At 41.3% G+C, this 24,963-nt stretch overlaps 1 protein-coding gene across 1 annotated transcript; it reads right to left on the bottom strand.

The window, feature by feature from the left end:
* Nucleotides 1-734: 734 nt before the first annotated feature.
* pdhb (pyruvate dehydrogenase E1 subunit beta) lies at nt 735-24,032 on the bottom strand. The gene is made up of 11 exons (XM_088337590.1): nt 23,929-24,032; nt 23,779-23,838; nt 21,662-21,769; nt 21,495-21,557; nt 21,377-21,412; nt 20,134-20,324; nt 15,460-15,554; nt 15,286-15,396; nt 11,107-11,198; nt 10,888-11,029; nt 735-1,178 (listed from the first exon to the last, which is right to left on the bottom strand). The coding sequence occupies exons 1-11, from the start codon at nt 23,965-23,967 to the stop codon at nt 1,033-1,035; spliced, it is 1,083 nt and encodes a 360-aa protein (XP_088193716.1). The 5' UTR covers nt 23,968-24,032; the 3' UTR covers nt 735-1,032.
* Nucleotides 24,033-24,963: the final 931 nt, after the last annotated feature.

Below are 24,963 nucleotides of genomic sequence, written 5' to 3'. Positions count from 1 at the left end.
TGTCCCTAGGTGTGAATGAGCGAGCGAGTTGTTTGTCCTTGTGTGCCCTGCGATTGGCTGGCAACCAGTTCAGGGTGTCCCCTGCCCACTGATTGCCGGGATGGGCTCCAGCACCCCTGCGACCCTACTGAGGATAAGCGGTGCAGCTAATGAGATGAGGTCCTCTTTGGACCGTAACCCCAGTGATAAACGAGGGTTCACTGTAATGTTTTCTAAACATTACCCATTTTCATTCGAAGATGAAGGCTTGCCCCAAAATTCAAGTCATCGACATTTCCATGATCTTGGCCGAAGCCATCAGAAGAACCCACAACGGCGAATCAGTCTCCTACCTCTTCAGTCACGTACCCTTGTAAAGGCCAGCGGAGAAGGAGTGGGGTTCCTTTTCGCTCTCCAGAAAGATGGAGAGAAACCTCACGCCTGCCCCTCTTTTCATTTGTTTTCCTTTTTATATAATTTGCTTTTAGGGAAGAATCCATTATCCATTCCCTTTAAATACATTTTAATATGGACTCTTTCCCATCAAGTCTTGACAATTCTTAAAAACGCATCGTTGCAGTTTAAGTTTGACTGATTAAACCCGTAAGTTGGAGATGCTGAAATAATAATAATAGTATTCATCATCTAGCTTACAGCCATGCCAGGTGCATTTTTGTGTTATTTTTAACTATAACAGCTGACTACCATGCCTTCTTTAAAATATTAATACATGACAAGGAATTAAGAACTCAAAATAGATGGAAGTGTATTGTCTTTAATTGTAGTAACAGTCATTTACAGCGACACGATACACAGAGTACTTAGCCTCACTAATTCACCTCCCACTTTCTCAGCCAGACAGGATTGTAGGAGAAAAGCAATTGCACCCAAAATTCTGCCCAAGCAAATAAATACTTCAATAGTGGATCTTTGATTTCATTTTAAAGTGGACAATGTGAGGAGTGGTGTGGATATTTGTTCCCCAAACATTGGACTGTATTTACAATTTACTATTTTTTTTGTTTTAAAAAAAAACAAAACAAAACTTGGGTTTTACACATTGAGGGTCTTTTTGACAGAGAAAATTATGTCTTTGATCTGGGGTATGCTGTTGTCCTCTAGGATCTTGGCGTAGGGCATCGGGATGTCCACGCCTGTCACTCTGGTGGCTGGTGCGTCGAGATAGTTGAAGGCGGGTCCTGAACATAGACAAACAGACGTGAGTTGGTACCTAGAGAAGAACAATAAGAACAGCAACAGTGATACAAAACGGGAGGGGACCCGAGTTGTTTCCCTGTGGTACGCCATTCAAAGTTCAGCCAGGGACCAAAAAATAGGTCTAACCTGCACGTATCTACCATGTTAAGCCGAAAGTTAGCAGAGAGACGCTAACAGTTGCTTGCTAAAACGCCCTTCGAGACAAAGAAAGGACCCGCCAGCAGCCAACTAAAGCTGTGTCTCACTGCAACCAATGATTCTGGTTTCAAGCAGGCCTCCAGATTTGAGGATTATGCACTGCAGACTACCGCCCAGACCATTTCAACCGGCCTCAACCATCATTATATCAGCTCACTAAAACCAAAGTTCCTCCCAATGGTTACAGGTATTAATTAGTAGGGGTGGGACAAAAAAAAAAAATCTAGTCAAGTAAATATCGTGATCATATTTTTGGCACTTATTGAAATCCAAATTTCTCCCCACAATCGATTTTTGTGACGTCATATCTGGTACATAAAATGCGGGAACGCAAACAGAAGTGGAAAACGGAGGAAGAAAGCGAGCAAAAAGAACTAAGGTTAAGTATGGACACATTTTGATTTTTATACAGGGGATTACATATTCATTTGTTAATTTTGAAGAATCTTGATTTTAATTTGAGAGCTTACATTTGAGCAGTTTTTTTTTCCTTTTAGAGGCTCGATTTTATTTTCCCATCTTACAGCGTTAACTGTAAATAAGATCATTAAAAGAGCAATGGTGTTACATTGACATTTCATTTCATTACATTTTGGTGCTGTAAACCTGTTGCAGTTTCCATGCTATGTTCCCATTGTCTCAATTAAAATAAATGTCGGCTTCTGGACTGACAGACACAGACTGATGTGCATTTTTTTAACATCATTCATGATTTGTTGTCCCAGAAGTGGATGATTTGAGTTGCTTATTTTCAGGAAAGAAAATTAAATTGCAATCATCAATCATATAGAAAAACAATACTTGTAGAATGGTAATTACAGACTATCGTGATGTATATCGAATGGGCACCTTGTGACCCAAGCATATCATCCTACCCCAATTGATTGGTAAATAAAAGATTATGTCCAATCACAATAACGCCCAGTGGCCTAAAGCTCCATCAACAGTAAAAATTAAGCAAACTACGTTGTTTTACTATAGGAATGGTGCCAGCAAAGATCTAAACCCATCTTTCCTTTTCTCCTTATTCTTGTTTCCGTGCTGTGCTCTATTACATTTTCTTCTGTAGATTATTAGTAGAGGTAAGAACGGGCCTAAAAATATCCAGCCTGACCTGCAGTCATCGAGCTGGCGGACTAACTTAGTTTGATTGACCAAGCCCGAAGATTGTATTTGTAAAAGACGAGGAGGAGAAAAAAACGGATTTTGGCCGACGGGTGCAGGCTCCGAGGCCAGCAGTGCCTGACACTAAGTAGCAAGGGGTGCTAGCCACGCCACAGGCGAGCACATTGCTGAGCAAATCCCCACAAAGTAAAGGAACCACAGAACACATGAGTGGATAAATAAATTGCATTTCGTGTTGGGGCCGGGGCCTACGATTTTACTCATATGTGTGTCTCTTCATTAACATATGCTGAACATCCAAAAACGTTGAAAAATAATTCACTTTAAATAGTTGCTTAGCCAACGTAGTGATTAACTATACGGGTTTTCATCGGTTTTCTTGTTGAAATTATCTAAAAAAGATCTGAATGTGGGACTCCTAGAAGGGGAGATGAGAGTAAGAAATTCTCCTAAGTTATTTTGTCAAACCGTTATCGGTTCAAAATAATTTATCCATCTACCCTGGTCATATCCCTCGACAGGTATATCGAGAGATATCATTGCTGCCATACATATCCCCACCACAATGAGACTACACTAAATTCCTGACTACAGAGCGAACCTGGTTAAAAGCCACATGCCTAAATGTTGTCTTTATACAAGTCGCAGGCTTAAATAGCCATAAAAATGAACTAATTCACGTCCATTCCATGCATTTGAAGCGCGGCGCACATCTTGCACTGACCTGTGGTGTTCCGCAGGGTTCAGTACTTGGCCCCCTACTTTTCAGCATTTACATGCTTCCATTAGGTGATAGTATTCGCAAGTATAAATCAGTTTCCATTGCTACGCAGATGACACTCAACTATATCTTCCGATGGAGGAATCTACCACACTAAATTGTGAAAATTTGGAGGCCTGCCTCACTGAGATATAAGAGTGAATGTCACTCAACTTCTTGCGCATTAACTATGAAAAGACCGAAATGTTAGTTATTGGTCCATCTAAACGCCGTGACTTGTTCTCAACTACTGCTCTGAACATTGACACCCAGAGTGACTCAGTTAAAAACTAAGGTGTCATATTTGACCCTGATCTGTCCTTTCAAACACACGTGAAGAATATTACTAGAACAGCTTTCTTCCATCTTCGCAACATTGCTAAAATTCAACCTTTGCCGTCTCAGTCAGATGTGGAGAGTATAATTCACGCGTTTGTTACTTCCCGTCTCGATTACTGTAATGCACTACGCTTCGGTCTCCCGAAGTCCAAAATCAAGAGCCTTCAGCTGGTACAAAATGCTGCAGCGAGGCTTTTAACGAAGACAAGAAAGTTTAATCACATTACCCCGATTTTAGCTAACCTGCACCGTTAGCTTAAGACAGACCTGGGCAAATTACGGCCCGCGGGCCACATCCGGCCCTTTGTACGTCCCTGTCCGGCCCGCGTAAGACCAATCATAAACACCATAAATTAAAAATTTTTTTATAACTTTTATTTTAAAATTTTATTTTGACTACATATACACGTCGTAGACGTAGCGCCTTCACGCGCGTATACACCTGAGTGAGTAAAGGTGATACTGTTCGCCAGGGTACCCTCAAGATGTCGGCACACCCCAAGAAAACAAAAGTTGATAACGAATGCCGTATTTTCAACAAGTACAAATATTTATTTACAGAAATTAAAGGTAAAGCAGTATGCTTAGTCTGTGGTACACAGGTTGCTGTGTTTAAAGAATATAATTTGAATCGCCACTACACGACCAAGCATGAAGATAAATACAGAAACCTGTCTGGTGAAGAGCGTGCAAGGGAGTCTGATGCATTGCTTGCAAAACTACAAACCCAACAAGGATTTTTCACTAAACTTCACACTTCCAGAGATGCAGCCGTCAGGACAAGTTATGTAACTTCTCATAAAATCGCCAGAAAAAGTAAGGCATTTTCCGACGGAGAGTTTATTAAGGAGTGTTAATTGGACTCTGCTGAGCTGATGTGCCCAGAAAAAAAGGGCGCGTTTGAGAACGTTTCGTTCTCCCGACGCACTGTAACGAGGCGGATTGAGGAAATTGCGGGAAATTTAGAGCTTCAGCTGAAGAAAAGAGCGGCCGACTTTGACTTTTTTTCTCTGGCTTTGGATGAGAGCTGCGATGTACGTGACACCGCCCAGCTGCTCATCTTCTTACGTGGGATAACCGCAGACTTTCAAATCACGGAGGAGTTGGCAGCCATGCAGTCAATAAAAGGGACAACCACAGGTAATGACTTGTTCAGAGAGGTAAATGCATGTATGGACATGTTAGGACTGAAATGGAACAAGCTTGCAGGTGTGACAACAGATGGTTGTCCAAATCTGGCCGGGAAAAATGTTGGACTTTTAAAGAGAATGCAGGATAAAGTGACAGAAATGAACCCTGATCAGAAATTGACATTTTTGCATTGTATCATACATCAGGAAGTGTTGTGTAAGACAGTGTTAAAAATGAAACATGTTGTTGATTCTGTCACTAAAATAGTTAACTTCATCAGAGCGAGAGCTTTAAATCACAGACAGTTTGTTGCTTTGTTGGAGGAAAATGAGGCTGAACATGGTGACATAAGCTATCACTGCACTGTTAGGTGGCTCAGCCTTGGCAAAATTCTGAAAAGTGTCTGGGACCTGAGAGACCAGATTCAGGAGTTCTGTGTTCAGAAAGGTCATGACGTCTCAGAACTTTCAGATGAAGACTGGTTGGCAGACCTCGGATTCACTGTGGATGTGACTGCACTAATGAACAAACTTAATGTTAAACTGCAGAGCAAGGGCCTTTTTGTGCATGAGATGTACAGTGCAGTGAAGGCTTTTATGAGAAAACTGCAGATTCTCTCAAGCCAAGTGAAGGACAACATTCTGACCCACTTGCCAACACTTAAGGAAGCCAAAAGTTTAGGCGATCACCTCCAAAAGTACTCAACCATGTTAGAAACATTGCATGCAGAGTTTTCAAGGCGATTTCAAGATTTCAAAACTCTTGAGAGTGAAATGCACATGGTCTCTTCTCCCTTCAACTGCAGTGTGGATGATGCGCCAAGTGAAGTTCAGATGGAACTCAGATCTGCAGTCTGACACACTTCTGGCAGATCACTTCAAGTCAGTCTCACTGCTGGATTTTTACTCCTCCCTCAAAGAGGAGAACTTTCCACACCTGAGGAAGCATGCTCAGAGGATCCTAGTCCTCTTTGGATCTACCTATCATTGTGAACAGACATTCTCAGTTATGAAGTTTAATAAATCCAAACATAGGTCCTCCATGACTGATGACCACCTCTCAGCTGTCCTTCGCATAGCCACTTCAGACATTCCGCCAGATTTCAATGCCCTTGTTCAAGCCCAGAACAGACTGGATTATTCTCACTGAAGAGGTAACATGAGGTGGAGAACATTACAAGTTATTGTTTGTGGAAATTAACAAGTTAAAAATAAATTGCACTGGTTCAATGATTGTTTTTCTTATTTAACATGGCGGCGCATGGATACATGCTTGCGGCTCGTTGCTCTCCAGCTAATCTTCTATTTATTGCCGTTCACTTGTCTTTTTTGCTTTCACTTTTGGACACATGTGTGGCCAAAAATACTTACAGTAGGGACAAACTTATTCGGTTGGGTGGGCGTCTAAATTTCGACTTTTCGGGCACTTTTTATAGCGCCTATGATATACCGAGCGAACTTCAAAGAGACCCGGCATCCTTGTGGACGGCTATTCCGCTTAAGAAACGACGGCAACGGCGCCGTAAGGACAGAAAACAGAAGCGTGGTTGTCGTGCAGGTAGATGTGTGAAGCGTGCGAAGTCTAAGCAGCAAGATGGACGCGAGGAAGGACGCGAGGATGTAACTAATTCCACCATTCATCCCTCGCTGGACAACCCTCACGAAAAGCCACAAGAGCGGCGGCTTTTGAAGATTTCGACAAAGACTACAAAGAGTTCAGCTAAGTCAAATGTTTCAGCAAAGCTGAAATTTGGTCTTAAATATTAGATCGCTTGCTCCAAAAGCTTTACTTGTTGATAACATTATTCGTGATTATAAACTTAACTGTATGGGTTTGTGTGAAACTTGGTTACGCCCGGATGAGTACTTAGCGCTAAATTATGCTTCTCCCCCAGACTACGAGAGTAGCCATATAGCACGCACGTTGAAAAGGGGTGGTGGTGTTGCGCTAATTTCTGAAAAATCGCTCAAATTTAATCCTCGTACGTCTAATAATTACAAGGCGTTTGAGGCTCTTGTGATGCGGTCCTCTCTATTGTCAATTTATGTAATAACTATCTATCGTGCACCTGGGCCATACACAACTTTCTTAGACGAATTTGCTGAGCTTTTGTCTGAACTAGTAACCTATGCAGACAAAATTATAATTATGGGAGACTTTAACATTCATATGAACTCCCCACTCAATTCACTTACTATTGCGTTTAGGTCTCTAATTGATGCATTTGGCTTTAATCAACTGGTTAATTTGCCAACCCATAAAAATGGGAACACGCTAGACTTGATTCTGACTCGAGGAGTTTTAACCTCAAACATTATGGTGTTACCGTGTACTACCGTTATCTCGGATCATTATTTAGTTACATTTGAGGTGCTAGCTAAGTGTAGTGTTAAAAAAGCTGAAGTATTTAGCGGACGCAATATAAGCACTGGCACAGTTTCTGAGCTCTTTGAACTCCTTCCTGGAGCAGTTGCGTCCTTTCCTACATACAATGGCTCGATTGACTCACTCATGAATGAGTTCAATACCACCCTGACTAGTGTGCTGGATTCAATAGCGCCCATAAAACTAAAATCACGTCCTAAAAGACGCACGCCTTGGTTTACTGATGAAACTAGAACCCTTAAACAAGAATGCAGGAAATTGGAAAGAAAATGGCGCGCTACCAAGCTTGAGGTTTTCCATCAAACCTGGTGTGACAGCTTGTTAAAGTATAAAGCGGCCCTTGCCTCTGCAAAATCGGCCTACCTTTCGAAGGTGATTGCGTCGCAAAAGAACAACCCCAAAGCCCTTTTTGACACTGTAGCATCGCTTACAAGGCAACAGACTATCGCAGATAGTTCGACACACTCTGATCAGGACTTAATGGTCTTCTTTACTAAGAAGATTCAATGCATACAGGAAGAAATTGCTAAAGAAACTATTAATACCACACATATTAAAGGACTGAAATTTACAGATGCACGACAGGGTGGCTGCCTTGGGAAAATGGCCGGTTTTAGTGAACTGACACTTGATGATCTCAATCAGGTGGTAAATGCGGCCAAACCGACAACTTGCCAGTTCGACCCGCTCCCAGGTTCACTTATTAAAAGTCTTTTTGGCGTCCTTGGACCTTCAGTTCTAAATATTATAAACATATCACTCTCCTCAGGTATAGTTCCAGCAGCTTTTAAGTCCGCCGTTATTAAACCCACACTGAAACGACCCAACCTTGATCCAGAAATATTAAGTAATTACAGACCTGTGTCAAACCTACCTTTCCTTTCTAAAGTACTCGAAAAAGTAGTTGCACAGCAGCTGAATGCTTTCATATCCGAGAATAACCTTTTTGAATCCATGCAATCAGGATTCAGGGCTAACCACTCTACTGAGACAGTTCTGATCAAGGTAACAAATGATCTCCTAATGTCAATGGATTCTGGCGCTTCATCACTTTTGCTGCTGCTGGATCTTAGTGCTGCTTTTGACACAGTGCACCACAATATCCTACTAGAACGGTTGGAAAAATGGATTGGTCTCTCAGGAACCGTCCTCTCGTGGTTCAGATCCTACCTCTCAGATAGGACGCACTGTGTTAAATATGGTGAAATGACATCTGAGCCCTTTAATGTTACCTGCGGTGTTCCGCAGGGTTCAGTGCTTGGCCCCCTTCTTTTCAACATTTACATGCTTCCATTAGGTGACATTATTCGCAAGTACAATATCAGATTCCACTGCTACGCAGACGACACTCAACTCTATCTTCCGTTGGAGGAATCTTCCACACTAAACTGTGGAAATTTGGAGGCCTGCCTCACTGAGATAAAAGAGTGGATGTCACTCAATTTCTTGCGTCTTAACTCTGAAAAGACCGAAATGTTAGTCATTGGTCCATCTAAATGCCGTGACTTATTCTCAAAAACTGCTGTGAACATTGACAAATGTCACATCACACAGAGTGACTCAGTTAAAAATTTAGGTGTCATATTTGACCCTGATCTAACCTTTGAGATGCATGTAAAGAAAATTACTAGAACCGCTTTCTTCCATCTTCGTAACATTGCCAAAATCCGTTCAATACTGTCTCAGTCTGATGCGGAAACTATAATTCATGCATTTGTTACCTCCCGTCTCGATTACTGTAATGCACTACTCTCTGGTCTCCCGAAGTCCAGAATCAAGTCTCTTCAGCTAGTACAAAATGCCGCAGCGAGGCTTTTAACTAGGACAAAAAAGTACGATCACATAACACCGATTTTGGCTAACTTGCACTGGCTCCCAGTTAGCCAAAGATGTGACTTCAAGGTTCTCTTAGTATTGTACAAAATCATACATGGACTTGCTCCCTCTTATCTTTCAGATCTGATCTGCCCCTATGTCCCGGTCCGAAGCCTACGATCTGAGAGTGCCGGTCTTCTGGTGATCCCGAGAGCAAAGAAGTGTTCTGCTGGTTCGAGAGCGTTCTCCATCCGGGCACCGGTGCTGTGGAATGCTCTTCCCCCTGAGATCCGATCTGCAACCTCAGTGGAAATGTTTAAATCTAAACTTAAAACTCACTTCTACTCCATTGCTTATGAATAATAACCTACTCTTCTTGTCGGCTGAAAAATAGTCTGTGTAACATAGCGTACTAATCTGTGAAGCCCTTAGAGACTTATTGTGATTAAGGGCTATACAAATAAAAATGACTTGACTTGACTACACCACAATTTCACATAGCCTAATATAAATATTTACAGAGTGCTATATTCTTCTGATTATCAGCATCAGCTATTCAAAATATTTAATTTGAGCATTTTACAATGAAAGAAGTTGGTGGCCCTCTGACACAATTCAGGTTTCTAATGCGGCCCCTGATAAAAATTAATTGCCCACCCCTGGCTTAAGATGTGAATTTAAGGTTTTAAGGTTCTGTTAGTATTATACAAAATCATGCATGGCCTTGCTCCCTCATATCTTTCAGATTTAATTTCCCCCTAAGTTCCAGTCCGGAGCCTTCGCTCTGAAATGCTGATCTACTAGTGATCCCAAGAGCTAAGAAGAGATCCGCAGGTTCGAGAGCGTTCTCCATCTGGGCCCCGGTGCTGTGGAATGCTCTTCCCCCCGAGATTTGATCTGCAACCTCAGTGGAAATGGTTAAATCTAAGCTTAAAACACACTACTATTCTATAGCATATGAATAACCTATATTTTATGTTGACAATATCTGTGTATTATTTGCACTCATGTAGGTTTTAGATGAGGGGATGGTGTCATTATAGTCTGTAGTTTGCAATCTTTGATCTGTGCAGCCCTTTGAGACTTTTGTGATTAGGGCTATACAAATAAATAAAATAAACATGCCTTTGGCTGCAGAACGCCAACGCGCTGTTAAACCCCCGCACCCACTTCCCCTAATTGGCCTGGGTCATGTGTTTAGATAATGTGACCATCCAAGATGGCCAACACAAAGACTAGCACATATTTACTAAGCGCCGAAAGAAAATACACGAGGGCTGCGTCATGTAAAACTTACTAGACGACAACCTCAGGGCAACCATACTGTGGCGAACGGTGCCAGATTGCAAAGCAAACATGAGTTGACATTAGTAGTTATTGCGGTAACTGGCCAAATTACATTCACTTGTCATCGATTCTTAAGTATTAAAGGAAATTCGAGAGACCTGGCATACGTTTATGATAGATAACTTCCACTGCTGTTCAATTATCATGTATAAATTGAGGACTTGAATTGTGGGGGAAAAATCTAAAGTATCGTAAGTATGTTGTAAATATTGAATGAAATACTGTTGAACCTCCCGTTTTGCTCCTGTTATGTATTGTATGAACAATGTTCGGAAAAACATGGGCAAATTTCTCCCCTAGATGGGCATAATTTATGTTTCCAGACATAACCGCGTTGTTTTATATTTGGAGCGCCTGCGTGACAGAAAAGAACCTTTCAAAATGTAGAAAAAAGTACCAATTCGTAGTCCGGAATTTACGGTATGTTTATTGTCAAGGTGGCTGTGTTGTGCAATAAACAATTCAATTTGATCGATGACATATTTGGTATTTGACAGAAATGTTTCAGTTGTTCAGATTTTGAAGAAGCAATTAGAAATTTTGTATCAGTTTTGTGTATGATGGACGAATCATCTTTTGAGTGTCATTACCTTCCATGATCCGAGCACAGATCTCTGCTCCAACGCCGAACTGTGGCCAGCCACCTTCCACTGTAACCAAGTGGTTGGTCTTCATCACACTGGCCTCAATGCTTTCCACGTCCATGGGCCGGATGGTTCGGAGGTTAATCACCTGGATCACCCAAAAAAAGTCTTTCCCAGAAAATCAACACACCAAATTAGGTGATACAAGCCTGATTTCCTTTTTACCTCACACTCGATTCCCTCCTTGGACAGGACAGCTGCGGCGTCCAGGCAATGGCCGACATATCGGGAATGCGACACCAGAGTTACGTGAGAACCTGAAGAGCATGGTAAAAGACCACCTCAGGATTAAGGCCTAGAGAGAATTTAGTTCTACAGCTATATAGGCGTAAAACAATAAGAATAAATCTTGAACCCTTATCTTTTATTAGAAAAAAAGGATGCTTCTAGCTTTTAACATTGTTTAGTAACTAAGTTTCTTGAAAATACTCGATTCCAAGAAAACCTGTGGAAACCAGCTTTTTGTGAAAGGATGCATTTCAAGCAAAACTTTCACTGCAGTCCACTTTTTTTGCATTTGTGACACATGCAATCGCTAAACAATGCTTTCCATAAACTGAAGGGAACTTTGCTTGCAAAATAACATTTCATTAAAAATACGCCAAACTTATGCATGAACTTAGCAAGAACTTTTCAGCGGCCATTGTCAGGACGATGAACTCTGAACTCTCTCCTTGCCAAAGCCCCGACCTCCTCTATGCCTTCTGAAAAATGAATGTAAAACTGTTCTACTTACCCTATATTGCAGCTATACGTTGCACATTTTGTACTCTTCAAAACGAATATATTTTTAGATTACTGATTTTAAAAAAAATAAGACAAAAGAAAAGTTGCTGCTATTTGTTCTTAAAACTTGCTGCTACTGTATTGTGCCTTATCTATCACATGACACGGAGAAGAGGAAGCAATTTCATCTGTGCTGTTTGTTGTGCACAGCTACAGTGGCTTGCGAAACTATTTGGCCCTCTTAAACTTTGTGACCTTTTGCCACATTTCAGACTTCAAACATAAAGATATAAAACTGTAATTTCTTGTGAAGCATCAACAATAAGTGGGACACAATCATGAAGTGGAACACACTTTATTAAATATTTTAAACTTTTTAAGAAAAAAAGGTGTCTGTGCAAAATTATTCAGCCCCTTTACCTTCAGGGCAGCAAACTCTATCCAGAAGTTCAGTAAGGATCTCTGAATGATTCAATGTTGATCTAAATGACTAACGACGATAAATGGAATCCACCTGTGTGTGATCAAGTCTCTGTATAAATGCACCTGCACTGTGATTGTCTCAGAGGTCTGTTTAAAGCGCAGAGAGCATCATGAAGAACGAGGAACACACCAGGCAGGTCGGAGATACTGTTGTGGAGAAGTCTAAAGCTGGATTTGGATACAAAAAGATTTCCCAAGCTTTAAAAATCCCAGAGAGCACTGTGCAAGCAATAATATTGAAAAGGAAGGAGTATCAGACCACTGCAAATCTACCAAGATCGGGCCGTCCCCCTAAACTTTCAGCTCATACAAGGAGAAAACTGATCCAAGATGAAGCCAAGAGGACCATGATCACCCTGGATGAACTGCAGAGGTCTACAGCTGAGGTGGGATAATCTGTCCATAGGACAACAATCAGTCGTATACTGCACAAATCTGACCTTATTGGAAGAGTGGCAAGAAGGAAGCAATTTCTTAAAGATATGCATAAAAAGTGTTGTTTGAAATTTGCCACAAGACACACCAAACATGTGGAAGAAGGTGCTCTGGTTAGATGAGACCAAAATCGAACTTTTTGGCAACAATGCGAGACGTTATGTTTGGCGTAAAAGCAGCACAGCTTATCACCCTCGACACACCATCCCCACAGTCAAACATGGTGGTGGCAGCATCATGGTTTGGGCTCTCTTTTTCTTAGGAGGGACAGGGAAGATGGTTAAAATTGATGGAAAAGTGGATGGAGCCAAATCCAGGACCATTTTGGAAGAAGACCTGATGACTAGGACAGAGATTTGTCTTCCAACAAGACAATGATCCAAAACATAAAGCAAAAGCTACAATGGAATGGTCCACCAAAATCATATCAAGGTGTTAGAATGGCCAAGTCAAAGTCCAGACCTCAATCCAATTGACAATGGTTGGAAAGAACTGAAAACTGCTGTTCACAAACGTATTCCATCCAACCTCACTGAGCTCGAGCTGTTTTGCAAGGAGGAATGGGCAAAAATATCAGTTTCTCGACTGCAAAACTGATAAGAGACATACCCCAAGCGACTTGCAGCTGTAATCGCAGCAAAAGGTGGTGCTACAAAGTATTAACGCAATGGGGCTGAATAATTTTGTAAACCCACTTTTTTGTTTTTTAATTCGTTAAAAAAGTTTAAAATACCCAATAAAGTGTGTTCCACTTCATGATTGTGTCCCACTTATTGCTGATTTTTCACAAGAAATAAAAGTTTTATATCTTTATGTTTGAAGTCTGAAATGTGGCAAAAGGTCACAAAGTTCAATGGGAACAAATAGTTTTGCAAGCCACTGTATTTGACCATAAAGTTTAAGTTTTCGGTGACGTGATCACACGATTTCGGTCCCTGGTGCTCAATCGCTGGAAGGAGGAAGCAACCTGAGGAAGTAGAGTCTTCTGGATGTGTGGACAAAGATCTGATCAAAGCCACCATGCCATCTAATGGTGATTTATCAAACTGAAATCACTCCCAGAAGCTTGATAAACACTTTTATATGTTATGGCACTGAATAAGATTAGTATGCTCATTTCAAAAAAGAGGAAACAAATCTTTGGAAAAAGTAAATGAGTAAACAAAATACAGTGGCCCTTCTACGTAGGAGCTACTTTAGATACGAGAAATTTGAGATGGCTTTCGAGCAAAAATTTTGCCCGACAGAGAAAATCTAAGTTACAAGAAATTCTAGATGTTACTACTCGAGGACAAGTTATCAGGACTGCTCCTCGCCAGCAACAGCTCATCATGTGGATTTCCCGCCATTCAGATCATGCGCACTCGAGTTGTGTTATTGTTAATTGTGCTCTTTCACTTGTTCACCACCACACATACACCTCTGTTAGCAACCAGCAAATTCCTCCAAATTTCACACTTTAATTCTTTTTGTGATCAGGAGGATGTGTATTATAGCTTTTAAGGGTTGTCTTGGATGAATTTGGGAGGCCCGGCTGCGCCTATTTCAGCCTGGTTTTCAGTACTTTCGGATTAGGAAAATTTGTTCAAAATAGGAGAAATTCTAGATTCGAGCTGGAATGAGGAACGACTGAATCTCACATGTAGAGGGGCCACTCTACAATATTAGAAATCGTAACCAAATAAATATTCACCCACAATTTGAAGAATCAACTACTTGCATGTGAATACAACGTAGAAAAAAAAAGAAAAAGAAACACAACACATTCCCGAATTTAACGTGGTTCAAAAACCCTGTAACAAATTACAAGTAAACCGTATAAGGAAATGTAAGAAACATTTTAAATAATAATGAAAAACATGTGTTTAGTCTTATTTTAGAAGAGTCATACATGTTTTGGGCTAGGACTATCAGGGTTAAATGGACGATGTGTATTGATTAGCGCCTCTTAGTGGGGAAAACATTCATTAAAACAATACTGATTTTAAAAAATAAAGTTCAATATGCATTTATTATAATAAATTAAATTAGTATACATTTTACATATCATGAGGTAGCGGACACAACTGTCTGCTATCATGCTCAGGGTTCCTACCGCCGAAGGCAATGTATATTCCAGACGTTTTAAGACTTTTTTAATGCAGTTGAAATAAAATTTAAAATCAAGTCAACCACAAAGAACTCCACGCGATGTTTACACATAGTAAATTTGTTCAAACAAATACAAATCTTAAGTGTTCAAACTATTAAGACTTTCAAAAGTCGGATTTAAGACATTTCAATGCCAATAAAGGACTTATTTTTAGAATAATGGATTCAATGACTTAAGACTTTTCAAAGATTCGCGGGAACCCTGCTTGCTGTTACGGGTAGCCCAAAATCCTGTGAAAGACTGGGCAAAAATAATAAATGTGGTGCATTTTGCTCACTTTGGGTCCCCATAGATTGTATTTTGCCCATGCTTTTTAGCACTCATTTTCAGTTATATAACACAATACAGCAACATCAATAGGTCACATGTTGAACTGTGTCCCTTTAAAATAAAAATCAACAATGTTTTGTTAGACAACAAGAAGCAGCCTAAGCAGAAAAACTCAGCGGGGCTGAGATGTAAATATGGAATCAGGAAACCAGTCAAGTGAGCTATGCCCCTGTTGTGTGTAAAGAGTAGAATTTAGTTTGGGATGGTCAGATTCTCACCTTCCCTCTCGATTTTGGCCTTGCCGATGGGCACGGTGAAGTCTTTGGACTGAGCTTCGTCTGTCATCTCGAAGGGAACGCCGTACATCAGCTCATTCTCCAGGAACACCACTACACGAAGGACCTCTCGTTATTCTCGGGATTTTTGACGAGGTGGTTTTATGTTTAACTAACCTGGGTTGTCGTCCCTGATGGCAGACTTGAGGAGGCCTTTGGCGTCCTCGGAGTTCCATGGACTGACCACCTTCAGACCCGGACAGTGAGCATACCTGAAAAATAAAAAAAGGTCAACAGTAATTGTTTTCAACAATTTTGTTACTTGATAACTTCTCTCTACTGAGCATTCAGGCAATCCATTTACATTGGCAATGAATGGAAATAATTTGGTCCAAGAAACGTTGACTCTTCAGTTCTCCTTAGTTCTATTTCTCTTTATACCTTTGGGTTCCATGACCGAGTTGTTGAAAACAGCCGCCTGGCCTTGCTGGTGACGCTTACCCTTTACAAGAGGTGGAGCTTTGGCCACACCGCCACACGGGACAGTGGAGAAAGAGAGTAACCCTTTTTTCCATTTAGGCACAGAACGTGTAATGTTCCTCACCACAATCATGCAGATATGTTCAAAAATATTCCACGCGCAACGGATCTCAAAAAAATAATTTTCAAGGTAATCAGTTTGACCTCATATCCCCTAGAGCTGTGACGTCACCGGATGACTACGAGTAGCAAAACAAACGGCGCGGCACGTTAAAAAACAGACGGCGATTGAAGCAATCAGTGAATGCACTGCGCCTATTTCAGCCTGGAGTAATTGGAACTTTGCTTACTGTGTCGCTATGGGACATCTGACTCTTTTGTCCAAGTTTATCATTAAAAGGCTAAGTTTACATGCCGTCGTGTACAGCGTGCGTCATTTTAGGTATGCGATGGTTACTTCCTCGTGTTTTTCCTGCTTGCCTTGCCCAGTTAGCATTTGGCTATCTAGCAAGCATGCCGCTCTCATTGTTTTTTTTCTTGGCTGGGTTTGTGTTTGTTGCTGCCGTGACTTGGTTATCCTGGCTGCTTATTGCATGTTTTTGGTCAGCCAACCTCCTGTTTTTTTTCCGGCGATCGGTCTCAATTTGTCCTTTATGGCAACCGGTTTTATCGTGATGACAATTTGTGTTGTACCGCCCAGGCCTGATTTGAAGTTTTCAGTTCCTCCCGCCTTCACTTTCTAAACTTTTTTATCATTATGCACATTAAGAGGAATATCTCACTTGTGCACTGCTTACATGTGTTTAACAGCAGTGTATTATGCTATTACCATACATACTCGCATATAAACTGTAATTAGAAATATAAAATACCTAAACCAGGGGGACGGTTTATATGCACATACCTGTACCAAAAAAACACACAACGAAGCATACAGGCAGAGCCAAGTTTTCTGTCGGTATAGCTCCACCGAGAACAATACTCCTAAGTCAGACTATCTCGCCAACTCAGGTGCTTTGCCCTGTATCTTGGCGTCCATCTTGTGTACACAATGGCACACATTCCTACCCTACTGCTCCCCCTTTTCCCAATCTCTCCTTCCTGTTCAATCGGCACCGTCCCGTATGTGTTTGAGAGAGACTACATCTCCTTTTATTGTGATTTACTTTGTTGTATTGCCGGGGAGTCCAAACTACGGCCCGCAGCAAATTCTGAAAATATAGTTTAATATGGCCCGCAAATGGCGCTTGAGCTCAACTCTGTTGCACTTCTCAGTTTTAACACTAGATGGAGCCAGTAACAGAAAAGGTGCTTCTCCACCCATGCATTTGGGATCCCCTGTATTGGAAAACATTGGAATTGTTTTCTTTGCTTATTTAATGAACCTTCATGTCATTCATTTGAACTGGGGGACGGCAGTAGCTCAGGAGGTAGAGCGATCGTTTTAGGATTAAGGGATCCCATTTCGAATCCCGGCTTGTCCGTGTTACATGACGAAGTGTCCTTGGGTAAGACATTGAACCCCCAATAAGCAGGTTAGTGCCTTACATGGCTGCACAGATCACGGCCGCTATTGGGAAATGTGAAGCACAATGTACATTCACACCAAGGGACAATTTGAACCGGCCAATTGACCTGACATGCATGTTTTTGGAATGTGGGAGGAAGCCGAAGTCCCCGGAGGAAACCCAGGCAACCCACGGGGAGACCATGAAAACTCCACACAGGAAGGTTCGATCTCATGACCTCAGAACTATGCCGCACATTTGCTAACCACTGCCCCGCCATGCTGCCAGAAATTAAACACATTTAACAAAATAAATATTCCCACTCCTCAGACTTAGAAAAAGGGCAGCATGGTGGCGCAGTGGTTAGTGCGTGTGCGGCACAGTTCTAAGGTCTTGGGAACCTCCTGTGTGGGTTCAAATCCGGCTACCGGACTTACTGTGCGGAGTTTGTGTGTTCTCCCCGTGCTTGCGTGGGTTTCCTCCGGGCACTCTGGTTTCCTCCCACATTCCAAAGACATGCATTTCAGGTGGATTGGCCGGTCCAAATTGTCCCTAGGTGTGAATGAGCGAGTGAGTTGTCTGTCCCCTGTGTGCCCTGTGATTGGCTGGCAACCAGTTCAGGGTGTCCTCTGCCCACTGCCCGATGATTGCTGGGATGGGCTCCAGCACCTCGCGACCCTACTGAGGATAAGCGGTGCAGCTAATGAGATGAAACTTTAAAAAAGTCCAGTAGCATTGTTTTCCTCTGTCTAACAGCATAGGAGCTACACTCAGGTATTGCTGAGGTTTGCATTCGAGACTGTATCACTATATACAAAAAAAAAATAATCAACATTTCTTTTTCCTCCTGGCCCTTTCAAAAAATGTTTAAGCCAATGCGGCCCGCGACTTAAAAAGTTAGGTGCTACAGGTCCCTCAAAACAAGGACAAACAGGCTCAGAGACGGTTTCTTACCCAGGGTGTCACCACCCTAAACAAGTCTGCAAACTTGTGACAATATACATGTTGTGACTTGTGGAAATTTTTATTGCTGCTAATGTTATTACACTACTCTTTATCGCACTGTTGTTACGATGCACTATTCTTTTAATTTGGGCCAGTCTCTAAGCACTACATAGTAAATAATTTTGCCTATTTCCATTGATAGTCTTTTATCTCATTTTTACATTTTAAGCCTTTATTATACGTTTACCCTGGAGTGCCATGTCTAATGTTGTTGCAAACAATGTTTCACCATGTTAATGTCAATGACAATAAAGACAATTATATTCTAATAAGGGGTCCTAATAAAGTCATTGATAGGGGAAAGGAAAAAAATTGAAAGCAGTAAAAACAATAGAGTCGAAGAAGGATATTATTTTTGAATACGAAATCTGTGTACGAGTGTTTGCCATCAAAGCGCTGGGCAAAGGTAAAGTAAATGGCTTAAAATTGTTTTTTACTTACGACCAGTATATTAATTTGGCATCTAAACATTAAAATATTTATCATTGTTAGGGTACAACTCAGTTTTAGGAGCTCTGCTTATATGCGTTGTAGGCTTATTAGCAAGTTCATGGTTCACTTAACCGCCAGGGTAATTGGGGCACCACTTCCTGTGGTGTGTTTTGGGCAAGTACAGCCCGGTGGAACCCATCCTTCTCCAGGCCGTTTTCTCCCCCACATAAAACAAAGTACTGGTTTTTATGGTTGCCAGTAGAAGGAAAAACCTACTGATTTGACTCAGATTCAGCACCTTAATCATCTGGTCGCCATTGTTTTTCGGTGTAAATCCCAAATTGATAGAGATGCAAAAAATAATACAAATGAATGCAGACCTCAACTTCAAATAGGCAATCAATGTTTACTATTTCAGATTTGCTTTTGGAGTAAGTTTATGCAAAATGAAATACAAATCTGAAAACACAATGGAGACGTGAACATAAAACTGAAGTGGAAAAATGCTTTATGAGTGAGTTCCACAGAGATGCTCCAATATGTCTTTGCACTTCAGCTAATGTTTCGTGGTTCCAGGATGTTTTCAGGACATTTTTTATTTGCACGAATGAACGCCCAGTCTAAGCTAATCTTACACCAAAATCAAATCTGAAATCAGGGAAAAAAAGTTTGTCTTTTTGGAGTAAAAGTGTGTGTAGGTTCAGGGTTTGTACATCTTTTAATGGCCAAATTCAGGCACATTTTAAGGACTTTCAAAGCAAATTTCCCCAGTACAATTAAAAGAAATAAGGAGTGAATCATGTATTTTGCAGAGCCCAAAAAATATCTGCGATTTGCATATACAATTTTTATCTTACGTGTGCATTTATCAAGCCATACGATTTTTAGCTCTTGAGTAAACCACGAAAATGTTTTTAAGACAAATCTCTGAGTAAAAATATGTAGCTTACATTTTCAGTTGCAGGAAGTTCTTCACAGTTTATTTAGCACTGGGAAACACTACTTATTTTTTGTATAGCCCCATAAACCATGTTAATACTTAATCCTTGCACTAATACACATTTCATAACGCCCTGTTTAGGTGTAGCATGCACCTGTCCTCTTCGGCGCGACCCATAGTGGGCTATGGTGCTTCACAGGACCATGCCATACCAACTAATGCCAGCTGCCGTGAATCACGAGGGAAGTAATGCGATGGCAAAGCGAAGCCACCAGGGACCAGTGTCTGCGTCATTTTTAAGCAGACTTGTCGAAAAACACGCATTTTTCTCAATCAATTACGAGCACTTCAAACCTATGTTCAAGCGCTTTATGATCCTTGAAAACACAACATCGAAATTCAAGCGTTTTCGAGGATTTCAAGGACCAGTACCAACTCTGTAGATTATTTTGGGACACCCTATATACTGTACCACCAGTTACGCACCAGGCAGCAAAGCACTGCGAATGCTGTGCGGCGACACCGGCCGAGGCTCCGTTGGGCCCCCGGAATACGATGGGGACAGCCTGCAGCCCCGCAGACATGTAGTAAGTCTTGGCCGCTGAGTTGATGACCTGATCGATGGCTTGCATTGAGAAGTTGAAGGTCATGAACTCGCAGATGGGCCTCAGTCCAGCCTAGACACGAAAACAAAACTCATTGACTTATCTTTCAGCTAAGTACAGTGGGTACCTCTTCACACGAGCTTAATTCGTTCCAGGATCGCGACTCGAATTCCTCATGTAGCAAGTGAATTTTCCTGATATTAAAAATTAATTGGTCTACTCCTGCCCTTCCAAAAGAACCCATGTGAACCCTAAATATCTATAAAACACATTTTTCTGATCACTAAAAAACACATTATTAACATTAGTATAAAAATACAGTAATAAGATAAATACTAATGAAATAAAATGTGAGTTTTTCATGAGCACTAACCATGGTAGTGCTTGTGGTGCAGAGGAAGGGTGTGGTGGTGGTGAGGATCGGGTGCAAGTAGGAGTCACGAAATCGCATAACTGTCAACTTAAAACGTTTTACTCGTATTTCATAGTTTTTTTTATCATTTAAAATTGTGTACCCCGTAAAACAATTTTTATACGGGTACATTTTTAAAAGAAAAAACAATCTCGTCTTGCCCAATTCAGCTTTAATCTGGATTATCTCGGTCACTGGTAGCAGACAACAACGTCATCTTGGATTGCTAATTTTGTTGCAGTATCCTACAAAGTCTTACTTGCTTGTGAGTAAATAGTGCCGTGTTGTGTTTGCTGAGTTTAGTGCTGCTTAACAAGGAGGATTTGCAATTATAATAAAGGGAGCAATTGGCGGAGCTTGAGTGGATCGGGAAACTGTTGATACTTAAGCGCTTACTTTACATTTAAAATAATGTTACTATAACTTTAAATGAACAAACAAAATAATGTAACAGCACGATTTCTTATTTGAATAACTATAGTGGTTTGCATGCGCAAACTGGACAAACTGATGCTGGGGTAAGCGGTCACAAGCAATGAGCAGTCTCTAGTGGTAGCCTCTGGGACTGCTTATGAACTGGATTTCGTTTGTTATACAGCGAGCAAGATTTTCTATACGGATAAAATTCTTATCCCGAAATTGTCGTGGTTTGAGGTGCTTGTATAAAGAGGTACCACTGTACTTTATTCAGAGTAAAATCGGAGAGGCTCACCATGGCTGCTCCAACAGCAATGCCAGTAAATCCCATCTGGAACACAAACCAAATATCACACATACATTTGCAGTTAATCCATAAATGTCTTTTGGGACGCTTATGTTGAAGAACTTACTTCGGAAATGGGAGTGTCAATGACACGTCTGTCGCCGTATTTCTTCCACAGGCCTCGACTCACCTACCAAAAACACAGATGACAATTCAGTTAAAACAAAATACTGGGTACAGGAGCGGGTTTTGAAAACAGCAAAAGATATTCAACACAGCCAACTGTGCATTCACCTTATAGGCGCCATCATATTGGGCGACTTCTTCCCCCAGCAGGAAGACACGCTCGTCCCTCTCAAGTTCCTCATCCAAGGCTTGGTTCAATGCGTCTCGCACTGTCACCTAATTTTTTAACAGAATAATAGTGACATCTACAGCTAGATTACTCAGTTTTTTGGGAGGAGAGCACCAGGATATTTGTATGAGAGTTTTTCTTTTCAAAACGATAGTGAATGAAAGAAAAATTCGAGCACTCGCCAAGCATTTTGATGACTACATAAACAAGAAACTCATTGCATTTTACATAACTAAATTCAATGCGTGGAATGTAGTTTGCAGAGAGAACGAAGATAAATTTTAAATACAATTAATCAAAATGTACAACAAACAAGGCTCTATAAGAGAAGCCTAGAATATTTATATATATATATATATATATATATGTGTGTACATTTTCCTGGGGTGTACACTACGGAATAATCAAAAATAGGTATACCGCGAAAAGAGTTGGAACATTGCGTTTAAACTTGTGCCTTTTATCTAGCAATGGCCAGGAGTAGTAGAAATGTTCTACTTGTGTTTGGTAGAGCTTCTTGCACATTACATCACCACAGTATGGAGGCAAGCACAACTACTGATTTCTCCATTGTTGTGGATATCAAATGGAGATTGCTCTATACATTTATGAAGAGTAGAAACTATTATCCATGTGTGTACAGTTTTGACTGTCAAGGGAACAGAACAAAGATAAACTACGGCTTTTTCCGATCAACCCTTTTTCTTTGACTCAGATTCAGCACCTTAAACCTCGGATAAGTCGGATCCAGATGGACCGGTCATTTTCATCCGACTTATCCGAGGATCCGACTTATCCGAGGTCGCAAAATTTCGAACTAAGAAGAAATTTAACTCTTAGAAAAGTGCATACTTGTATATGTAAAATGAAATACCAAGCAATGATATCTTGTAACATGAACGTGATTTATTATCAAAAAAGTTCTTAAAATGAACATGAACATGGTTGATATGAACTATGGTTAATAATACACTGTATATGAACTGGTTATGTAATTGTTTCGCACCGTGATGAGATTGTCCAATAAAACCGATGGAATTATCCGGCAAAAGCAGCCAAAAGAGGCCCGTCTCGTCCGCGTTATAAATATCCTTTGGCTCATAATTCTTGAGTATTTCTCGCAGTTTTCCGCTTTTCCATTCTTCAACAACCTCTGTATCCACTCCGCCCGACTCCCCGGCTTTAGTAATCCGCCCAAGTCCATATCGTTTTTTGAACCTGTCGATCCACGCTGGTGCAAGTTCAGCCGATTCCGGTGAAAACTGTTGGCGAAATTTGTTAGCTTGCATTAGCGTGCTATCATTCAACACTGAGGAGGAGTTTGATGAATAGCCTCTGCCAATCACGGAACGCCACGTCACATCAAGAAATCTTCCCGGAAAATCTGGGAGGGGTGAAAATCTTCCCGGAAAATCTGTGAGGAGTGAAAATCTTCCCGGAAAATTCCATCGCTTACTGCCACTGGAGGCTGAAATTTAGAGCATTTGGGAGATGTCCTAGGCGACCTGATACCGATCCGACTTATCAGAGGCGAAAACCATTAAAAAGGGTCAATTGTACGGAAAAATCCATCCGACTTAGGCGAGGATCCGACTTATAAAATCCGACTTATGCGAGGTGTAATACTACAGAAAAGCCTAGAGAACAAACGTTCCACGCAATTTGTCCGACTTATCCGAGAATCCGACTTATGCGAGTCCGACTTATCCGAGGTTTACTGTATGTTAATTGGTTATCAAAGGTGGGGATTTAAAATCAATTGTACCCTTGCCTCTGATGAAGAGTGGGAAAAAAAATCAACCAATCAATCAAAACTATTTACAAAAACGTTTGTTTACTAAATGGATTTATCAACAAAATACTGGCTCATGCGATGAAAACCTTGTTTGTTTACAATGAAATTTTGGTTTTCAATTTATTTCGAAAAGCAATATAACCAACAGAAAAACATCCACAAATGCGTTAGTGTCAGTGTAGTGGTGCAGATGTGCCATCATATCGAACCAGATGTTACTTTAGCTGCGGTGACGTTAGCCTACTAGCTTTTATCACTGACCTGAACAGCCGCCGGAGCGCTCCTGTGAAAGGCCCTTCGCCGCAGCACAGACACGGCACTCTGTGTGAGGTGAAAGAGAAGAATTAACTCATACAAATTTACACAAACAAACATAATAGCACGTTTGAGGTGTTTTTGAAGTTTTCGTACCCTTCCGGAGCGGAGAACAGCCTTCATGGACAGCGCCATCTTGAACCTGTCCTGGTTTTCCGATGAGGGGCGAGGCCAAAAGAAGATTATGAGATTCCTACCAATCCAAGAGTCGGTTTTCCTGCGGCTACCAGGAGTGTATTGAAAAACAGCCAATCAAATTTGCGTAAATGTTAAAGTGGGTGGAGTGTTATTCACAGGATCCAAGGGCACCACAACGCCCCATCATTTGTACGCACGCGCAGCATTAATATGGTGAAATAACAATCGGGTATTCCCTGGCTATGACGCGAAAGATCTTTCACGGTTTCGCTGCTTCACAAATTTTCAATATCTATTGTGTTTCGCATTCTCAGTGGCTAAACACTTACCACTGAAGTTGGTAAGGAATTGCTAAAAAATGTATAAATATCTATTTTCAGGCAGTGTTCAGTACTTTTGCTTTGTTAAATGAATGTTTGGATTTATCTCATCTCATTAGCCGTACCGCTTATCCTCATTAGGGTCGCGGGGGTTTGGATTTGTAAAAAATTGTTTTATTTGGTCTTGATGCATGATAGAGTATTCATTATCTCATTAGCTTATACTCAGTAGGGTCGCAGGGGGTGCTGGAGTCCATCCCAGCAATCATCGGGCAGTGGGCAGGGGACACCCTGAACTGGTTGCCAGCCAATCACAGGGCACACAGGGGACAGACAACTCACTCGCTCATTCACACCTAGGGACAATTTGGACCGGCCAATTCACCTGAAATACATGTTTTTTTTGGAATGTGGGAGGAAACCGGAGTGCCCGGAGGATACCCACGCAAACACGGGGAGAACATACAAACTCTGCACAGGAAGTCTGGAGCTGGATTTGAACCCACGCAGGAGGTTCCCATGACTTGAACTGTGCCGCACATGCGCTAACCACTGCGCCGCCGTGCTGCCCATGGTAGAGTATTAAATTGTATAAAAAATAATGCAAAAAACATTTTTGTCTGCCGGATGTGGCCCACAAGTGGTTCTTTTGGAACACAATTGTATAACAGTA

This window comes from Urocampus carinirostris, chromosome 6 (assembly GCF_059441175.1).
Source record: "Urocampus carinirostris isolate Australia breed hairy pipefish chromosome 6, RoL_Ucar_1.0, whole genome shotgun sequence".
Taxonomy (NCBI): domain Eukaryota; kingdom Metazoa; phylum Chordata; class Actinopteri; order Syngnathiformes; family Syngnathidae; genus Urocampus; species Urocampus carinirostris.
This window is presented reverse-complemented; position numbering and strand designations above follow the sequence as displayed.